The sequence below is a fragment of the Falco naumanni genome, chromosome 8, assembly GCF_017639655.2.
Source record: "Falco naumanni isolate bFalNau1 chromosome 8, bFalNau1.pat, whole genome shotgun sequence".
In the NCBI taxonomy this organism is placed as follows: Eukaryota; Metazoa; Chordata; class Aves; order Falconiformes; family Falconidae; genus Falco; species Falco naumanni.
In genome coordinates, this window is record NC_054061.1 from 55,682,506 (window position 1) to 55,702,379 (window position 19,874).

The following is a 19,874-nucleotide window of genomic DNA, read 5'->3' on the forward strand; positions in this document are numbered from 1 at the left end:
TTTTTACTTTGGTAAATACACAGGATATTTCTGTTAAAGCAACTCACTTATATGATAGTTTGAAGCAGAATGTTTTGATGAGTTTCATGACATTTGGTGAAATGCTAGTATTGAAAGTAGGTGAAGCTTAGTGCCACAAAACAATAGATCTGTCTGTACTTGCTCAGTGCTGCTCTACGTGAGTCAGCAGTGTGCAAGACCCTGTTATACTTTCAGTGTCGACAACTTAAGGAAACATGTGACATTCCCAGAGATTTGCATGCTTCCATCTATGCCTTCCAGAAATGTCTTATTTTAACTTTCTTTGTTACTATTGATTATTTTATTTTTTTCCTAAATATATTCAGGAGTGACCTACTAGTTGAGGAAAAAAACATTAAGATAATCAGAAACAGTTTTTCTGTCTTGTGAGTGGAGTAACACAGTAGTATTTTACTCCTTAGGTATTCTACCCCTTTAGCAGGAAACACTGTAAGCACAGATAGGTTGGATGAAAAACAGAAAAATATTTTGTGTGTGTGTTTAACCAGTAGGTTGGTAGTTCAAAAAACAGAAGGAAAAAAGAAAGAAAACCCCTCCCCAAATACATTGCATTTCAGCAGTAGCATCAATTATACGTGGATAACATGAAAGGGGCGCTGACCATGCTTGCATGCTTTTCTAGTAGTCCTCATCTCTCATTTTGTCCTTTCCTCTGCCTCCAATTTTTCTCAGGTTACCTGAGGGCTTCCTTTTAAAAGGCTGATGAATATATGTTTGAAATTTCAAGAAGTAAATGAAAATGTCCTGTACAAAAAGAAAGGCTACTGTCCATATACAGTTATGCTGATTCAGGAATACAAAGCATTGAACAGTTCCAATGCTATGAAATTTCAGGAACATATGTAAGACCTATCCAGTTACGAACTGTATGCTTTCTGGAGTGGTGACTTTTTTTAGTAACATATAGCACTGTATTTTGTGGCATGACAAAGATGCATGTCATATTGTGCCATTAAATTAAAGATCAGTGTAGAGATAGTGGCTAAAAGTCAATGGTGTAGTAAAAGCCTTAGTATTCTATATGTCTGCATTGTTTTAATAAAACTGTAAAAGTATTTTGGAAGATTCTGGATGGCTTTTATTTTATCGCATAGTTCCGCTGGGCCTTTCCAAAATCTATTAGGAGTAATGTTATAACTTAGAGACAATAATCAGAAAAGTAAAAAAAAAAAAAAAAAAAGACAAAATTTATTACTTAAATATGCAGGCATAAAGGCTGTGTTGTGAACAGACAGTTCAAAAGCAATTTTTTCATATTGCCTCTTCTTATTCTCTCCTCTTTTTAAAATTAGGTTACAGGTTTGCAAGCCACGCTAGAAAATTTAGAGTCTGGATGTGCTAATCAGATTCCCGTGACAAAAGGTAAAATATTCCCATCACCAAGCTCAGACTGGTTATGGGTTTTTTGTTGGTATGATGCATTTCAGAATCTAGTGTAACAGTAAATCAAAAACTCTTGCACTATGAACAATTTATCAGCTGTGCTGGTGACAGAGCAGCAATTTTATCATTTGAATATTTATTCCAAAAATGTGTCTGCTAAGGACTGTGAGACTGCTGATGGCAAAATGCAATAACTATGGAATGACTGTCCTAGAAATCTATTCTTTTTGTATGCTGCTGTTACTTTATCCACTAATACTTTTTTTTTTTTTTTTTTTTTTGGTAATGACAGTGTCCTTTTTCAGCTCACTCTTAAGAAGGTATATAGGAGTGGTCTGGAAACATTTTGAAAATACTGGTGTTATGAAGTCCAGCCTCTTATTTTAGCATGTCTCAATTTTACAGGAGGTTGCTAAGGTTATATAATCCCTGCTGGAATAATATCTTTATCTGTATGGTACTACACTACTACCCTGGTGTTTTAAATAAATGCATAATTATTAAATTATTTTTCTAACGGCATTAGGAAAACACCTAGCAGTTTCCTAAGTAAACGAAGCCCATGCTATCACATTCTTTGTGAGCATCACTCCCACTAATAACTTTGAACCTATTTTCCAATTGCTGCTACATTTGACAGTGAGGGAAGTCTCAAAGAAATCTGGTTTCTAAAAGACTCCTGAAAATAGATCAGATGATGAAAAAAGAAACAATGAGATCAACCCTCTTTGACAACAGAGTATTCACAATCAGAAGGGGATGTTGCACCTGCCTTAGTCATAAGCAGAACTGCAATCAGAGATTGCAGTTCATTTGACATTACAGAACCCCAAATTTCTCAGCCCAGGTATCAAATATTATACAACTTCCAGGTGAAGCATTTGTTGCAATTAGGACATTTTTATATATGTTTCTTTTGTGTTGTTTTTCCAGTGTGTTAAAGGCCTAAACTTCCTTTTTCACTGGTGATATACCCCAGGTCAAAAGCTACAGTTACCCCAGCCTTTGACAATCGAGCTTCACTAGTTCCCATGTTCATGGAGGTACTTCCATTGTATAAAATTCCTGTCGAAAAGACAAGGCTGAGAAGAACAGTAGCCACATAAACTTCTTTGGTTTCTTTTTGGATTTGTAGTTTAGTGAAGACACTAGCAGGTATTTCCTTGACTGTTAAGATGGCTTATTTACTATTAATGCAGACATTTCAACTTACATCCAGATCTTTGCTACTTCCTGCCTACTATGAGCATAGAACATTCAGTTTGATGTTTCCTTCAAATTCTCACTAATGTATGTAGAAGCAGTTGGCCTCCTAAATTGTTGTGAATTGCTGTGAGCATTGGCTTGAGACCTAATTATCTGAAAGATGCCCCTCATCCTAGTTCAGGTCTTGGTTTCCATGGAGCAGTTGGAGGCTTATGTAGTTCAGGAGTCCCTTGGAGCATACCTTACTCATTTTCTGAAATACTGCTTAGTTGAGCACATAGCTGCTTTCATTTCTGGGAGAACCTGAAAGTGTTCTGTAATCTTACCCAGTAAAACTATGATTTTATTTTGTGTACAAGAAAATAGCTGCTAAACTAATAACTTCCGTAAATACAGACTTCAGATGTGTTAACATAGAGGAATGCTGAAGTACTGGCAGCAAGCCTCTTCAGTGTTCACAGTATCTTTCTGGTTTTGGATTCTGATGCCTTTTTTTGTATGTGTTTCGCAGCAAGGCATGTTTCAGGCCCTCTAAATACCCTTCTGTGGCTGTATGTACTCGTTACTTTCTGCTGTAGTCTCTAAAACTTGTTACAACTAAAAGCATAAGCCTCTGGCCCACTGAAGAGCAGGGTGCTTGTTTTCATCCCAATTCAGATAGGGAGGTAGAGAATAGGCTTTTTATTTTATATTAGTTTAGGGTGTATAGCATTCAAGTTTTCATTATACTCTGGTTTGAGGCTCTATAGTGTGGGTTCTTCCCCCATGCTAGTGTTTTACAGTATAGATGCCCCATCTGTCTCTTTCATATTGCATGTACTTTCATTTGTTGTTTGAGCAATTCTAAAACCCACTTTCTGGCTGTTCACAGTACTTGTTTATTCTCCAGAAATCTTGAGAGCATTTTATAGTACCAAAAAGTGACAAGTAGGGGAGCACTTTACAAATAATAATACGCAAAAAAAAATAATCATGTAGTCTCCAACACAAATTATTAAGCTCATCAGCCACCTATGTGCTTGTGCAAGCCTTAATTTGCCTCATACCTTGTGTATCATAAATTAAACTGTATTTCAGCTCATTTATTTCCAGTGCTTTGTCATCTTATACGATGTAACTTTTATTGTCCCTGTAGGTCATACTCATGTCTCAGTGGGTGACACTGTCTCTTATTCAGATACTTCTGCTGCCTCTTGAAAGGTGGTCATGTTCTGTTGCTTCTTGAATTCTTATTCCTGAGACAGTATAAATGCAGCCTTGAGAAGCAAGCAGTGCATAGATACTGAAGAAATGTTGGCTACGCTTTTCTCAACAAATATTTAAGATCTTAGTTTGGAAGGAGCCACTGCTGTTGGACTTGCAAATTTCTGCTGTAAGGAGACCTACAGCTGTGTTTTTTCAGTTGCTGTCTCTTCAGGGCTGACTTTTATACAGTAGTACATTGGTACATTTTAGTTAGAAGGTAATGAACATTCTGACTGGCAAGTTACCATTTGCCAAGGCAAGGAACGAGAATGGCTCTGCCCAGCAGCAGAAGCTTGCCTGTTACTGCTTCCTGATGCTGCTTCTGTCCCACAACTAGACTTGATTGCAGTGTGTCACTGGAATGCTGGCTTTGGCTAGAGGGCACTGATAGTGGCTTTTTATTAGTTTTGGATTTGCTGAATTGTTCAAGGTTTTGAATGGCAATGAGGTCCTGCACATCCAGTGCAGGGTGGATTTGTTTTCTGTTTGGGTTTTTTTCTTTGCGTGTGTCAGTGCACAGTGAAGAACAGAAGGAAGCTGCGTAGTATTCACAATGAGTTTGCATTGTAAATTTGTATGTGTCAGCTAGGTAGAGAAAAAATGCCTGATGCATTTCAAACAATTGAAGAGGATAGCATCCACAATACAGAGCATGTAATTTATTTACTAGAGATTTTTTGCTGTCCTGCTGCCTGACTGCTGTTTAGCTTTGCAGACAGTACCTTCTACACAAATCCTTCAAGAGGAAGTTTTCTTTAGGTGTCTTAGGAAATAAAAAAAAAATCTAATTCTTTTTATGTACTTGCTTAGCTTGTTTGAAGTTGATACGAAGGACATTTCATAGTTGGAGAGAAACTAGTTAAGTTAGGATTAGGACTCTGTCATCTTGTAGACTGCTTCTCTGTCCCTGCTATGCTCACTAGGAAGCAAGCTCTGACAGAAAAGTTGTATTTTGAGTTTAGATTAGTTTTAAAAAGGATTGGGGGGGTTGTGTAAGAAGATTTGCATTAATACCTGGTTTTGTTTTTGTTTTGAATGTGGCCCTCCCTGAGGTGGTAGCAAGATCATACACACAGAGGTATCTAATTACCAAATAACTGATTTATTTTTTTTTTTTAATTTAGGTTTGTATAGCGTAGTTAGGTGTATATTAACAGAGTGCTCGCACCTTACTTATGGATCAAGACACAGTGTTAAGTGGTGCTCTGAAGAGAGACCACTTTTGCCTGAAGGAATTAAGCAAAGTTGACTGTAGCTTGCTTATAAACCTAAGTGAACAGTGCTATAACAGCTGGTTCTAAAAACATGTTATAAAGCTGCTACTTGCTCAGTACATTTCTTGGTTTTTTTTCTAAAAACAACAGCTGCTTATTTATTACCCAATTATATTCAAAAGTTGAACTCAATGAGTTTCTTTACTCATGGTTGAACTAACTCATTGCTAAGACTGTTAACTGTGCTTTTCCTTTCCTTGATGTGATGTAATTGCTGTTAGAAGGTCATGCAAAAAGAAATGTAAAATGCACCAGTTAAAGTACTTAAACCTGGTTGTCCCCATTCCATCTACAATACAATCAGAAAAGAAAATCTGTAAACACAAGCTGTTGACATCCTAGCGCAATTGCAACAGTTAACAGTTCTTTAGAATTTGTTCTTTCTTTTTTTAATGGTTACTGACTTTTTAAGCCCTTCAGCTGTCATAACTCTGGTTTATAAGTATGGGTATTTCAAAAGCACCAACAAATCTAATACTCCATGAGCAACATGCTAGTGGGAGGCAGTTAGTGAGTAGAAAGTGTTTGACATATAAACCAATTTTGCCGTATGCCGATCCTCAGAGAAAGTTGTTATTCAGGATATCTGTGACAGTAGCTTTAACTTTCAAAGTAGTGAGAATACAGACATTTTGTTAGATCAGGCACAGTTCTTTTTTTCAGTTAGTTTTACTCAGGTTGGGTAGAAAAGCAGGTTTTGTTTGCTTGATGTGCTTTTTTTGCTGTGAGTGAAGTGGGTGGTTTTTTCCCTTTTAAGTCAGAATGCTTGCATTTTCTTGTCAAGGTCTTAAAACTATTTTGCAAGAGCATCTGTAAATGTGTAATATGAAGTACATCTGTTTGAGTCTGGATGTTAGCTGTATAATGTGCTTTTTCAATTCTGAGTTTTTTTTTTCAAAGAACTGGAGGAATGTAAGCTTCCAAATTCTGTTGGAATTCAGTATTCCGTTTTTTTCTCCTGTAGACCCATGTAAATCCTACAGACCATTGTAACAAGTGTCCTGGTTTCAGCTGGGATAGAGTTAATTTTCTTCTTAGTAGCTGGTGCGGTGCTGTCTTTTGGTTTTGGTGTGAGAACAATGTTGATAGCACATTGATGGTTTTTGATTGTTGCTGGGTAATGTTTGTACTAAGTCAAGGACTCTTCAGTTTCTCAGGCCCTGCTAGCAAGAGGGCTGGAGGGGCACAAGAAATTGGGAGGGGACATGGCCAGGACAGCTGACCCGAACTGGCCAAAGGAACCTTCCATACCATGTGACATCATGCTGCATATATACAAGTTGGAGGATAAAGAAAGGAGGGGATGTTCGGTGTTATGGCGTTTGTCTTCCCAAGTCACTGTTACACGTGATGGAGCCTGGCTTTCCTGGAGATGGCTGAACACTTGCCCATGGAAAGCAGTGAACAAATGCTTTGTTTTGCTTTGCTTGCATGTCTTTTGCTTTGCCTATTAAACTGTCTTTATCTCAACCTATGAGTTTTTTCACTTTTACTTTACCAGTCCTCTCCTCAATCCTGACTGTGTGGGGAGTGAGCGAGCAGCTGCATGATGCTTAGTTGCTGGCTGGGGTTAAACCATGACAAGAAGATACAGGGATCACAAGAGACTGTCAGAGAATAGCATCTTTTTTGCCACGTCATGGCAGTTGCATTGTACAATAGTCCACGTGTGCTATGCTGTTCCTTGTATTCCTTGCAGCCTATTTTGATGATTTACAGCTGTGCTACCTGCTTAGGATTTCAGAGTTACCTATTCATAAGTAATTCCTTGTTTGAAAGGTGGGTTAGGAGAAAGTGCAGGGAAGCAAAAGGGAATGCAGGCTGTAAATCAGAATAATGCATTGGTGGTAATACTGGATAGGATGCAGTAAGCTGATGTTTCTTCTGGCTCTGAGAGAAACTAAGAACTGCATCCATTTTACTGTGACTTTCCTGTACTGCAGATTCAAAATCATTGCTGCATTTTTGGAGCAAAATCTAGAGTACTGTTAGGTAGGCTGAAATATATCACAGCAAAATGATTTGTGGAGCAGAGTTATACATAGGCTTCTAATACTTTATATGGATGGCATGGTAACCTGAATATAATTTTATTTAAAGTGGTGTTTCTTTTAGAATTTTGCATGCCTAATTAATATTAAGTAAAGAGCTGTCTTCCAGAAGAGTAAGTAAAAAATGTGTTCTGGTGATATTTTTGTTGGTTTTATTTTATAGCAAACCACGAATGTCAAAGGAAGAAAGAATTAGGGCCCACCCAGAAAGCTCTTCAGGAGGCCAGGCAGCAAAAAAACCTTGGTGCTAAAAGCTCTTCATATGATCCAGTCAAGGGTGCTGAGAAGATAGGCAAGAGATACCCAAAGGTAAGCAGCATTCTTTCCAGTTGCTCAGCTTCTAATTCAAAGTATGGTTTTAAACTTTTACAAAGTTATGGGAAAGTTACTTGTCCAACATGACTGAAAAGTCATACTTAGTAAAATTAATTAGGACAGGTAGGTAACAAGATTTTTATTTTTTAATGAGTTTTTACTGCAATTAGTTTTTCAGGGAATAATAGGAACTCTGATTAGTTGAAGGTAGCAAGCTGCTTTTCAAGAGTCTGATGTAATCACCCTGCAGAGAAAGAGCACCAGCTATAAGTGCTTGTTGCTCTGCTGTGATTCACGTGTAACTGGAGAAATCCTGACCTATTCCGTAGTGTGTGCAAACTTCGAGTATTTCAGCCTGTATGTTTCAGCTACGTCTAAAAGGTATAACATCTGGGAGACTGAGGACAAAAAACAGTCAATGAAGGTTTCAAACTTGAGTATACCAAAATATGTGTTGCTGTTCTAGTGTGGAAGTTGTGCGACATCAAAACTAATTCCTGATTGTTTGGTTTTTTGGTTTTTTTTTATTATTATTTTTTTATTTAAAGGAATATGTTTTCTTTACTTTATTCTACTTGGTTTATGTATTGAGGTTGCACTTTGGGGCTATATAACTATGCTTTTTATTTTTCCAAATCAAGGTAAAAATTCTACAGTGGCCTGTTTTTGTTAGAGAGCCACAGTTAGTTTAAACTGTTTTTTGAGAAGAAAAAAAAGCTTTAGATTATGTTGATGTAGTCAGAATCAGTTTCAGTCTTTCCTTTCCCTGTCTCCATAAGAATATGCCTGTCGTGATTTTTTTGTATATTTCTATCTGTTTTTGCAAGGGCATTTCTTCTGTCTGACACTGGCAATCCACTTCTCTTCTGAAAAACATACAATTTTATTTCTGTTTTCATCCCTTCTCATTCTCCTGAACCTCCAAATAATAGTAAGGAAATAAAATAAACATATTCTGTTGCTTTCTGAAACACTTCTCACGACATATTGGAAATAATTCTCTGTACTGTCTCCCCACCTATTAGTATCTGAGTATTACTGAGCCTCTGACCCATCAGTCCATCTCCACTTTCCCTGTTTTTCATTCAGTAGTTACAAACTTCCATCTTAGACTGTTTTCATTTTGACTTGTGAACAGAAAAGTATTTCTTGGCTTATGAAATCTTATTTTTTTTGTTCCTGTTTCTACTGAAGTCATCTTGATTTTTACAGTGAACTTAGTAGAGTTATGCTTCACCCCCAGAATATATAAACTCTACACAGGTAGTATGCTTGTCTGGCTCGCTCTTGTTCTTTGAAATTCATGAGCACTGTTAGTTGACTGGTTCTGGCAAGCATCTGTGTTTCTGCAGATCTTATGTTTCCCAAATGAGTCCTACCAGAGGCCCTGATGTCTTTATTTAATCAACAGATTAGAAAACTGGAGTAACTCCAGAAGTAAGACATCAGAAAATATGGGTATATTTGAATGTGTTAGATATTACCATGGCTAAGCAATAACTTAAAACTTAGGTGTGAGACTAACATCTTTTCCAACAATGGAACAATACCTTTTTTCTCTTCACATTTCCTGGGTCCTAACCAAAGAAACTACCTGAGATACCACATGTGATTTGTCTTATTTCTTAGGTGTTAGAAATAAACGTCAGAGGGTATGATGAGTCTGTCGTGGGCAAAGGGTTGAATTAAAATTGTATTTAAAGCAAAGATTCCCAAAGAACTGTGTCCTGTAGTGCACATTTATTGGACTACACTTCTAAGTTTTGTTAAAATCATGCATTCTTACTCAACAGTTTAGTTCTGTGAGTATTTGTTCCAAGTCAAACAGATTAGGTATAAACGAGTGTCTTGCCTTCTTTAGATAATTTTATGTGATACTTGGAATCAAACTTGTGTGGTTCCTCATCTCCTTTGACCTATATCAAAAGATCTTTTAAATTCTGCTGTGTCTTATGTGACTTATATTCTTTCTTACAATGATTCAACATGGCAATGTCTTTATTGAAAAGTGTAGTGCCATAAATAATCTTGTTCTTATTTACAATAATGGAAAAAACCCACACTTAAAGTGGTTTTGTTTTGGAGAGGGGGTAAAATTGATTTACACATACTCAGATTAAGATTACATTTCATTTAGTTTCTCTTTATATCACAAAGAAGTAAGAGTCAGCACATAAATTGGTCAGTTCCATGGAGTTCAAGTGAGGAATATACGGAAGTAATAAATGCAATTAAACCCTCTGTATTCAAAAAGTGTATTTAGGACAAAATAGAGAAAAAGAAAACAGAAAATATGCGAAATCTAGGTCAAATTCATTGTCAAATATTGTTTAGCTCTTTTCTGTAAATCTAAGTGAACATTTAAAGCTTACAAAAGTTCAGAGTGAACAGTTTATCTAATTTTAAAATTTAGCCAATTGGTTGTATCACATGCAGTAAAAAGCAAATATATTTTCATAAAATTGTATCCTTGAGACAAAATTATAAATGTTTGTATTAACTGTACTATTACATAGGAGTGATGAAAATGATTTAAAAACTCTTCTCTGTTTTATGCCTAAATAGTGATCTAACAAATGTCTGTGCTTACTTTTAAGTAGATGCAAATATGACTCATAGCTGAGCTAGAACATTTACTTCAAGGACAGACATATATTGTATTATTATAATAGCCTGTAAAAGCTGACACATAATTTAAAACCTAGGGTCCTTTTGATGTGAAGCTTATCACTGAAACAGTGAAAAGGCAACTGGAATTTTTTGGAGAGAATGTATTCTCCTGATTTTAAAATCTTGTTACAAGACTCAGTTAAATTATACAGTAACAGGCAATTAGGCTAAACGGTTTACATATCTAGCCCTTAATAAGCCAATATCAATAGCATAAATATTCTTAGATTAAGAATGTGCATAAAATACTGCTTTAAACTTTTAAATTAGTTAAAATGCACTCACAGGTCATTAAAATTGTAGAGAACCTTTGATAATGTGATTTTCTTTCTCCTGTTGAAATATACATTTCCTATTTTGATGTTTCTCTCAGGTTCCTCACAGAATATGTTCTATGATTGCTTTTGTTAGTTATTAGCAGGGTGATTGCAGCTTCTTTATGTTCTATAAATTCTATTTCCACATAAAATGTATTAAATGCAATTTCATTTTTGAAGTTTTATGTGGTGTAAAACTTTATCAAAAGGTGTGTTGGACATTTCTGGAGTGGAGGCATCTGTTTTTGTGGAATTGATATTACAGCCAATGGTATAGTAAAAAAAAATAAGTAAAATGCAATTATCATATAAACACAGCTTTTGTAATTGATAAGACTTTGGATGGAAATATCACATGCATACATGTATAAAAAAGTTTCTCCTTCGTTCTATAGAATAAAGTGTAAAAAATTTAGAACAACAGTTCCTGTGCTCTCAAACAGAAGGGAGGCTAAACCCAAATGATTACTTCATCAGATCATTAAGCTTCAATATAAATTAGCACAGGTATATCAGGACAGAATTGGAAAGATCAGTTTTCAAAATACTTAGGAAAAATCGTAAATAAGCAATCATTTTGTGTTTGTAATGTTGCTAAGACAGCACTAATTTTATATTCAGTAGAGAGAAGGTGACTGACAGATAATACTGGGAATACTTATTTCTACAGTCCTTCACTGGGTAGTAAAACTCCAGACGGCTAAGAAAATTAATACCAGTTGCAAAGATACAAGACTGCAGTCTAGAGAATGGAAAAGAAAATACAAAGCCTGTATTTTAAATAAGATAAAAAGTAAAAGCTAAGATATTATAGACTAGACGGTAAAACTTAAACTCCAAATGAGATTTGGAATGAATAAATGAAATTTGACTGAACATCTGGAAGAAACCAGGATAAGAAGTAATCTTGCAAATCCTTTTTCATGGAAAAAGCATTTCAATCCAGTTTAAACAGCACCCATAACCGGATAAGAGCTCTCATGGATAGAAGAGAAGCAGTAAGTGTTGTAACTTTATCTTAAGATATAAGAGCTCTTAAGTTTTTAATAAGGGTTTGGATACGGTCTCACAGATTGTTCCTATTAGCAGCTGTGGAAATCTGGCCTGACAGAACCTTTCTTAAATTAATGGAAAACAGATTGGAAACATGCAGTTACAGTGAATAGGCTTTTGCTGGGATATGTTGTCATTAATGACCTGGAAAATGAAACAGAAAATATGCTGACTAAACTTGCAGACCAAGTGAACTGGGCTTGGTGGGGGTAGAACAGCAGGTATGACTGAGGGCAAGAGGGCAGTTCAGAACTTGACCTATTGGTGAATTGATCTAAAGAAATAACATGCAATGTCAGAAAAGATACAAAACTCTACCTTTGAAAAAAAAATCAAATATACAAATACAGAACAAGATGGTAAGAAAGACTTGGTCAAATAGATTTATTTAGATTAAGCTCTAGGTTTTGTTGTATAAAATAAGCTTAGCATGAGTCAACAATGACATAACATTGCTGAATAGCTGAACATCATACAGCAGTGTAAATCAGGAGTATTTTATGGAGGATGTGGAATATTCCTTTTGCTTTCTTCAGTTGGCATATAACTGGCTGCAGTTGTGTTCAGTTTGATCACAGTTCTTCAGCAGTCAAGTGGGGCATCTACAATAGAGTAATGAGAATGATTAAAAGTCTATGAAACGAAGCTGTCAAGGAAAGGTGAAAAGTGAAATTGCGTAGTCTACATAAAAGAACACTAAGAGGAGACAGGATACATTCTTAAAATCAGAAAGAATTCTGTTAAAAAAACCCACAAAACAAGAAAAAACCAACCCAAGCAACCACAACATAACCTGTTAGAAGTAATAAAGTAGAAATCCAATAAGTATATGTTTCAGATTACATATGAAACAATTTATGGTAGTAAATATAGCAAAGCACTGGAATAGATTGCCTAGGGAATTTGTCTAACTGGAATAGGACAGACAGGTTTTTCTAAGGAATAATATAGGTGCAGGGTTCCCTTGGGAAAGGGGTTGTACTGATTAATCAGCAGAGGATTTATTTAGCTATCTACTTTCAGTTGGGCTCCCCAGCTCAAGAGGGAACTACTGGAGCAGGTCCAGCAGAGGCTAAGGAGATGATGAGGGCAGTGGGGCACCTCCCTGGTGAGGAAAGGCTGAGGGAGCCGGGCCTGTTCAGCCTGGAGGAGAGAAGGCTGAGAGGGATCTTATCAGTGTACACAAATCCCTTAAGGGCAGTGGCAGGAGGATGGGGACAGGCTCTTTTCAGCGGTGCCCAGCGGCAGGACAAGGGGCAACGGGCACAAACTGCAACACAAGAAGTTCCATCTGAACGTGAGGAAGCACTTCTTTACCCTGAGGGTGACAGAGCGCTGGGACAGGCCGCCCAGAGGGGCTGTGGGGTCTCTGGAGATGTTCAAAACCCGCCTGGACATGGTCCTGTGCAAACTGCTGTAGGTGAACTTGCTTTAGCAGGAGGTTGGACTGGATGGTCAGGTTTGGAAGGGACCTCTGGAGATCATTCTGTGATTCTCTGATTTTCCCCCAAAAATTGTACTTAAGGGAAGAAGCTTTCTGCCTTGCCCTAAAATAGCAGGCCACTTTTAACTTTCTGTTAAAGAGCAATATTAGAATAAGTTTTTTATAATTCCCGTTAGACTTGATGGCTGGGGAAAGGGGAAAGACTCACATTAGCGCCTGCAGATGGGAAAGCATTCAGAAGGTGTGCCAGACAGCAAATGTGTATTTGTGAACTGATGAGTATGACTATCTCCAGGACAAGTATAGTGTGTGAAGCTTCTTGTCCAGTGGGACTGTCATCAGGCACGCAGTGGGAGCTGGCTTTACTGTGGTGATCATGGATATTGTGCAATAAAGAATATGTATCTTTGGAATATGATGCCTCTTTACATCTACTTACGGAATTAATGTTCTGTGAGTCAAATGTTAGGAGTATGATCCAAGATTAACTGGATGTAAACTAAAGTGTTCTTTAGTTGACTGATGGAATTTCATTTAAAAGGATTGCATATTTTGTTAGGCAGCACTTTATTTTTTTAAAAACTCCTATAGACTTGAAAATGGTAAAGAAAAAAAGCTTCAGAGCAAATCCATGCTTTTGTTTTAATTTGTGTATGATATCCTGTATGTAACAGATGATGTAATGATGCCTTCAGTTTTAGGCTTTGCCAAAACATGTTTTTTAAATATGACAGACTTACATGGAGAGAATAAGATGTTTGAGAATGTGAGCTACTATAAAGCTGTATAGAAAAAAAAATCATGTCTGCAAGAAAAATTTATAAGAGGCAACATAGATATAATTTTCCATCCATCACTGTGGCTTTGTTAAATCAAGGCACCCTAAAGACATGAATTTCTAGAAATAGATTAATATTTGAAGCCACTGGTGCTTGTAAAATTACCTTGCAGAGTATCCAAAGGGTTTCTTTGAGTCATTACATGCTGCTAAGAATAAGAAAATAACAGACCCCCAAGACTGAAAACAAATACAGAAGAATGTAGGAAAGTAAGATGCCTTTGATCCTAAGTCTAATTGTAGCTATGCTTTGCATATTCGTATATATCTTTCTTTAGCTGACTGTAAATTGTGACAGATTTTCAAATAATGGCCTGTCTTCTGTGAGACTGTGAATCTTGCTCTTGCTATAATCATTTGCAAAACCTGCTAATAATGAAATTGCTGATATTTTTTTTTCTATATGCAAATGCTTTGTTTACCTGGAATAGTGACCTATTGAAATTATATTTAATTTAAGAAAAAAATCTTTGAATGTTGCTGAGAAAATGTAAAAAATGTATATATACATGTAAAAATTATAGACTTTAAAATGTTTGTTTTTGTTTATAGCTGTTGCCATTGCTGTCTTCCTGAGGACAGGCAGCCCTTTCAAATGGGGAGAGCTGGGGATTTATTGTGTGTAAGGGTTCCCTTTATCCCACAGGAGTCCCTGTAATGCTTTCTTTCATTCACTTTGGGCTTTATGATAGGATTTGAGTTCGCATGATTGAAGACTAAACCTGACAACACAAGAAGAGCCTCCCTGCAAAGGTGGAGGAATGATGCTTTGCTTGTACGACTATCAGTAATGTCAGCATTGTTTGGCATTTGAGACCAATATTGAGTAATTACATTAACTCTGGAGTAATGCTTTTGTTTTCCCTTTAATTAAATTGTCAAGACCTTAAAATTTCTCCTGGATATTATTTGAGAATTTTGGAGGGGTCAAGGAGGAGAATGGTTTATTTGTGCTTGTTCCTTCACCAACAAATGTAGGATGATTGCAACACATTTTTTGAAATGGGCTGGGTGGAATGCCACCAAATAGAGTTCTGCCAGTACAACTTCTCTCTAAATGTGCAATTGCAATGCTGTTTTGAATGTTTAACTTTTGCCAAGGTCTCTGTTCTTCTAAAGGAAAGAGAAATCACTAAGTATAATTAGAATGCACTGCCCAAGACATGCAGCAGTGCACCCTTGGCTGGGTACCTTGCTTACGATGTTATTGATGCAAACTTAATTACACTTGAAAAATGTCAGTTGTTTTTAGAAGGGATTTTGTGTGTATGTGTGTGAAGGAAAAATTTCAATTCCACAGAAGTCTATTTCTGATTATAATTCTTTTGTTTTTTAAGGTCTGTTTTGTAATAAAAATTTTAAATGCAAGAGGTGGGCAGAGTTATGTAATATTTTGGAACCCTATATACATAGTTTTATTTTCCAATACAACAAAACAATGATCTGCTGAGTATTTTGGGGTATTGCTAAAAAAAAATAAATGTGTTAATTAGTTAATTGTAATTGATATACAATTGCAAATCAGAATGTTCAGAATGATAAATGTATTTGAACTGGGGGAATAATCAATGCTATATTTTTAAAGAAATATTCTTCTGGAAGTAGGATTTGCAATACAAAATCCAGCAGTTAACTTACACTGGTGTTCAGGGATGTGGTTAGAAGGAAGGGCAGTATGCACACTGCTGCGTGATGTACTTACACACAAAAAAGGAGATTAAATGTGGCCAAAGTTAACAATACTAATTGTTTTTTTTCTTTTTAATGTAGTTCAGCTTAAATTATTCATGCATAAAGCTAGATTCCTTTCAAATTACTGCAATGTGATTGAAATATGAAATAAGCACTAAGACCCTTAAAATCTGGAAGGAAGGGCTCAGGTGCTCACTAACTGTGGTATTTATATTTTAAATTAGCTATCCTATACCAAGTTATGGATTTTGCTCTTTCAATCTTTTTTTCCAATATTTAAACAAAACCTTTGCATATGTAAACATCACTTTAAGGAAAATGAAATTCAACATTAGCATTTAGTTTTCATGGTAACGAATCTCTCTAACATACCATACGTACTGTGGCAGGAACATGCATTGCACATCATGTTCAGGGTGGCTTGTCTTGTGTATTCAAACAGTACTTCTGGGAGTAGAAAGTAAAGTCTTAATTGTTTTTGTTTGAATACAATGAAATGAAATAAAATGCTAAGACTGTATTCCAAACAGTTTATGAATTAATAATCAGACAGTTTCCTCCAGAAATTTTAATTATTTTTCATTGGAGTGTCACATACTAGAAGATGGGTCACAGTCCTTTTCATAATAGGATTTCCAGTTCAAATCTAGGCCTGACAGGTTTGATCATGATTAAAACCGGTTGTATAATCATAGATTTGTTGAGCTTGTCTTCACTTACATGCAATAACCACACTGAAACCTCTGTCAGCAGGGAGACTGAGGTCTGAGAAAGTACTGAAAATTTATAATTTCTTCAGTTTTCAGAAGAAACATGGCTGGGACAGAGGGAAGCTATTGTTGGCCTTTCTGTGTTGTCTGAGATGGTTTGAGGTTGCTGCCCTCCACCCCCATTCATACTTTCTTTGCCCTTAGCACCAGCTCATTTTATAGAAATGACTGACAGTTGTGAAATGGCAGCACCTTCTCTCCTGTCAGGTAAGGGGTTTGCTTTCCTGAGGAAGAGTACCTTGGTAAAAAATTTGTGCTGGAAGCTAACCTGTAATGATGTATATGATTTTTATGCCAGTGGAACAGAAACAATTTCAGAGTGATGTTTAGACAATAAGGGAGGATTGAATCTGCTGCTGCTAAATGCAACCACTTGTGTAAAGCACAACTGCTAAACAGCATACACTCTACAACAGACAATAATTTTGTGGACATTTTAAGGATGTTTTCATATTATATTTCAAAATAATTTGGTTTTATATAAGTGAAGTCTTATATCCTACTGTGGAGTTTGGCCATGAGTTCTCAGAGCTTTGTCTTTGGTGGAAAAAGCACTAGCACTCAAGTGGTTTCACATCTGATCTAAAATAGTGCTTTTTTTTCCCTGTTTCAGTCCTTTCTTCTCCTTAACAGCTAACCTTCTCTTTTCTACTTCTACTCTTTTTGTAAACATCCTAAATTCTTTCAACTAAGGTGCTGAACTAAAAAGTTGTTTACACAAGTCTGAAAGCCTGGTGTAGGATTCTTGTTACTCAGAACAAAGGCCAAAATGTGCTTAAGTGAGAAAATGACCATGTTCTCAGTGGTTGGTTTCAGTTTACATGTCTCTTGTATACTTTGCAACTTTTTTCTGTTTTTCTGTATTTGTTTACAAGTTTTTATCAGCTTGTGTATATATTATTCAGATAAAGTGCTATATATTGTAAATCATCCAAAGCAGATCAGCTGATCAGACATCTAAGTTACCACACACCTCAAGCTGCTTTTGTTTTTGCAGGAATGCTTCACTCACGGTAAAAAGCAAACCTACCCAGTGTTTCTGTAGTATCTGTAACGAAACCGTAATCTCAAAGCAATATAGCAACAACCGAGATTGTTTGCTGTGATTTAAATCTGTCAGGAGCAATTTCCACAAATTTATATAGGTTAAAAAGTAAAAGAACAAACAAGAAATAAATCACTATACGTTGTGTTTTTAGAAATTCAGTTGTGTGCACCAGTGGTATTTGTTAATGTGAGAATTCTTTGTGTACGCTGTATTTCTGCACTTCTAATGTATATTGATTATTTTTTAAACTTTGTTTAGAATACCTCACTCCTGGTTAATTTAGGAACAACGCATATAGCTGTGACGTCTCTGTCAGCTGTTTATACATCTTTTTTCATACCCATAGCCTAAGAAAATGGCCACAAAAGGTTGTTTGTAATGCTAAAGAAGTTCACAAGCTGCCTTCTTCACACCTCGTGTAAAAATTGCTGCCGTAGTGTACGTTAATGTAGCAGTTAGGGAGAATACCCTAATTAGGTGTTTCAGCATAGATCACAGGATTGGTTAACCTTGAAGATTCTGTCCTTGCTTTTGCATGATTACAAATAAGAACAATAGTAGTGCAAATAGAGATGAAATAGGAGATATGTTTACTTTTGAAGATCATCCTTTGGGGAAAAAAGTTCTCAATTTTTGATATACAGTCAGTTGTTAAGTGATTGTTTTAGTCCAAACATAATAGTAATTTGAAAGAGATGTTCTCTTGAGTTCCAGACTATAAGATTTTGGCAACGTTTTCTTTTGCCGCTCCTGCTCTGTTGCTGACTAAACTTCCCTTCTTCTGATCTTGTGTCTCCAGCTTCTTTTCTGTTTTGCAAACTAATAGTTCATGGCCAGTTTTTGCCTGCCACCAAAACTTTGAACAACCAGTGTATGCAGACTTGCTTTGATCTCTAAATTCAACCAGGCTAAAATAGTTTTGGAAATACCAATGAAGAGATGCTGGAAAGGGCTTTGTTGGCATTTTTGTTTATTTGTATAATTTTGTTTTATTTTAATGGAAGACAGCCTATTATATACTAATTAATTGTTCTAGAAACTGTGTAAACATAAAAAGAATGAGAGGGGAAGGCTGACAATTTTTGGAACAACTTTAAGGTTAATAGGATATGTCCTGTGTTGTATTCCATGACTCCTGTAACCTTTCTAAAAACACAACCAAACAAGCTAATATACTTGCCTATATTCTTAACCTTGGTGCCGAGTTAACTGATTGCGGGTCCACGAATGGTAGCAAGGAGCTCTTGACAATCTCTGTGTAGTTTTATTTCCATTTTTTGTCAGGATACACACAGAGTAAGCTTCTAGCCACCATCTGGTAATCTGTATGAGTAGACAGCCTCAGTGGCAGCGAAACAGGCTGTGTGTGCCAAAGCTGTGGTGAGGAGCTTAGGCGGAATATGCCAACATCTGTTCAGGAGACTATTCTTATTCAGCTATATCAGCTAGTCTGTGATGTTTCAGATTGTCTTTAAACTTTATAACTTTTGAAACAATCCTTTTGTATTTCTTTGGAATAGAATGTTTTCTTAAATAATTTGAGTGTCAGGAAAGCTTATAAATTGGAGATTTGGAGCTATAAATATTGTTCCTAATATTACAAATCCTGTTTTTATTACTTTTAAAAAATCTTTTTACTAATTGAATTCATTCATCCTGAATTTCATGTTAGAAATAAGTTACTGTAAGAAAAGTAATGAGAGGAAACCAGCAGGGTAGCCTTTTCGTTTCTCTTCCCAGCCAAATATATTTGAATATCATTTTAGTATGTCATTGAATTGTTCTGGTCAGTATATTAATGACACAGCTGAGACCTGATTGTATTAGTGCTGTCTGTTTGGCGAGTCTGCATCAACTCTAATTTGACTTTTATTTTTAGCTACACAAGTATGTGCTTGTGTTTGACAAATGAGAGGTTGATCTATTTGTAGTTTATATCGCCTTAATATACTTTAACTGCACACCCAACACATGTAAGCCATTTAGTAATGTATTTTAAGGTTTTCAGTTTTCCTTCTTAAAATGGCGTCTATACATTTAGCAGCAGTTAGTATCTAAAGCTCTGCAGATGTGCTTGGGTTCGCTGTTGTAGAAGTCAGTGAGAGTAAATGCCTAAACGCTTTTGAGAATTTAAGATTTATATGCTGACATTGAGTTGATACTGTTGTCTAAGAAATTTTGTAAGGATGCTAAGGAGACTTAAATAGCCAGCTCTGTTTAAAGTCAGCTATTGTTATGTAATGTACTGCAAATGTTTGGTGATCTAGTATGTTAATAACCAATTAAAGAGATCTAACAGCTTGTTGCCACTGACAGGCTTCCAATTTTCTGCCCTTACTATCTTTTCACCCTCAATAAGTCTGCAGACAACATCAAGTTGTGTGTGGGGGGATGTTCTGCTTGAGGGCAGGAAGGCTCTGCAGAGGGATCTGGCCGAGCTGGACCCATGGGCTGAGGCCAGCTGTAGGAGGTTCAATAAGTAAAAGTGTCGGGTCCTGCACTTGGGTACCAACAACCCCATGGAAC

General features: G+C 36.3%; 1 protein-coding gene across 1 annotated transcript in view; it reads left to right on the forward strand.

Moving 5' to 3' along the window:
• SPAG16 (sperm associated antigen 16) overlaps window positions 1–19,874 on the forward strand; it is a 413,057-nt gene that overhangs the window by 24,620 nt on the left and 368,563 nt on the right. The window contains exons 9-10 of the mRNA XM_040603905.1: window positions 1,335–1,404; window positions 7,365–7,510. Of these exons, the coding sequence (XP_040459839.1) occupies window positions 1,335–1,404; window positions 7,365–7,510 (216 nt within the window). The remainder of the gene's footprint in view (window positions 1–1,334; window positions 1,405–7,364; window positions 7,511–19,874) is intronic.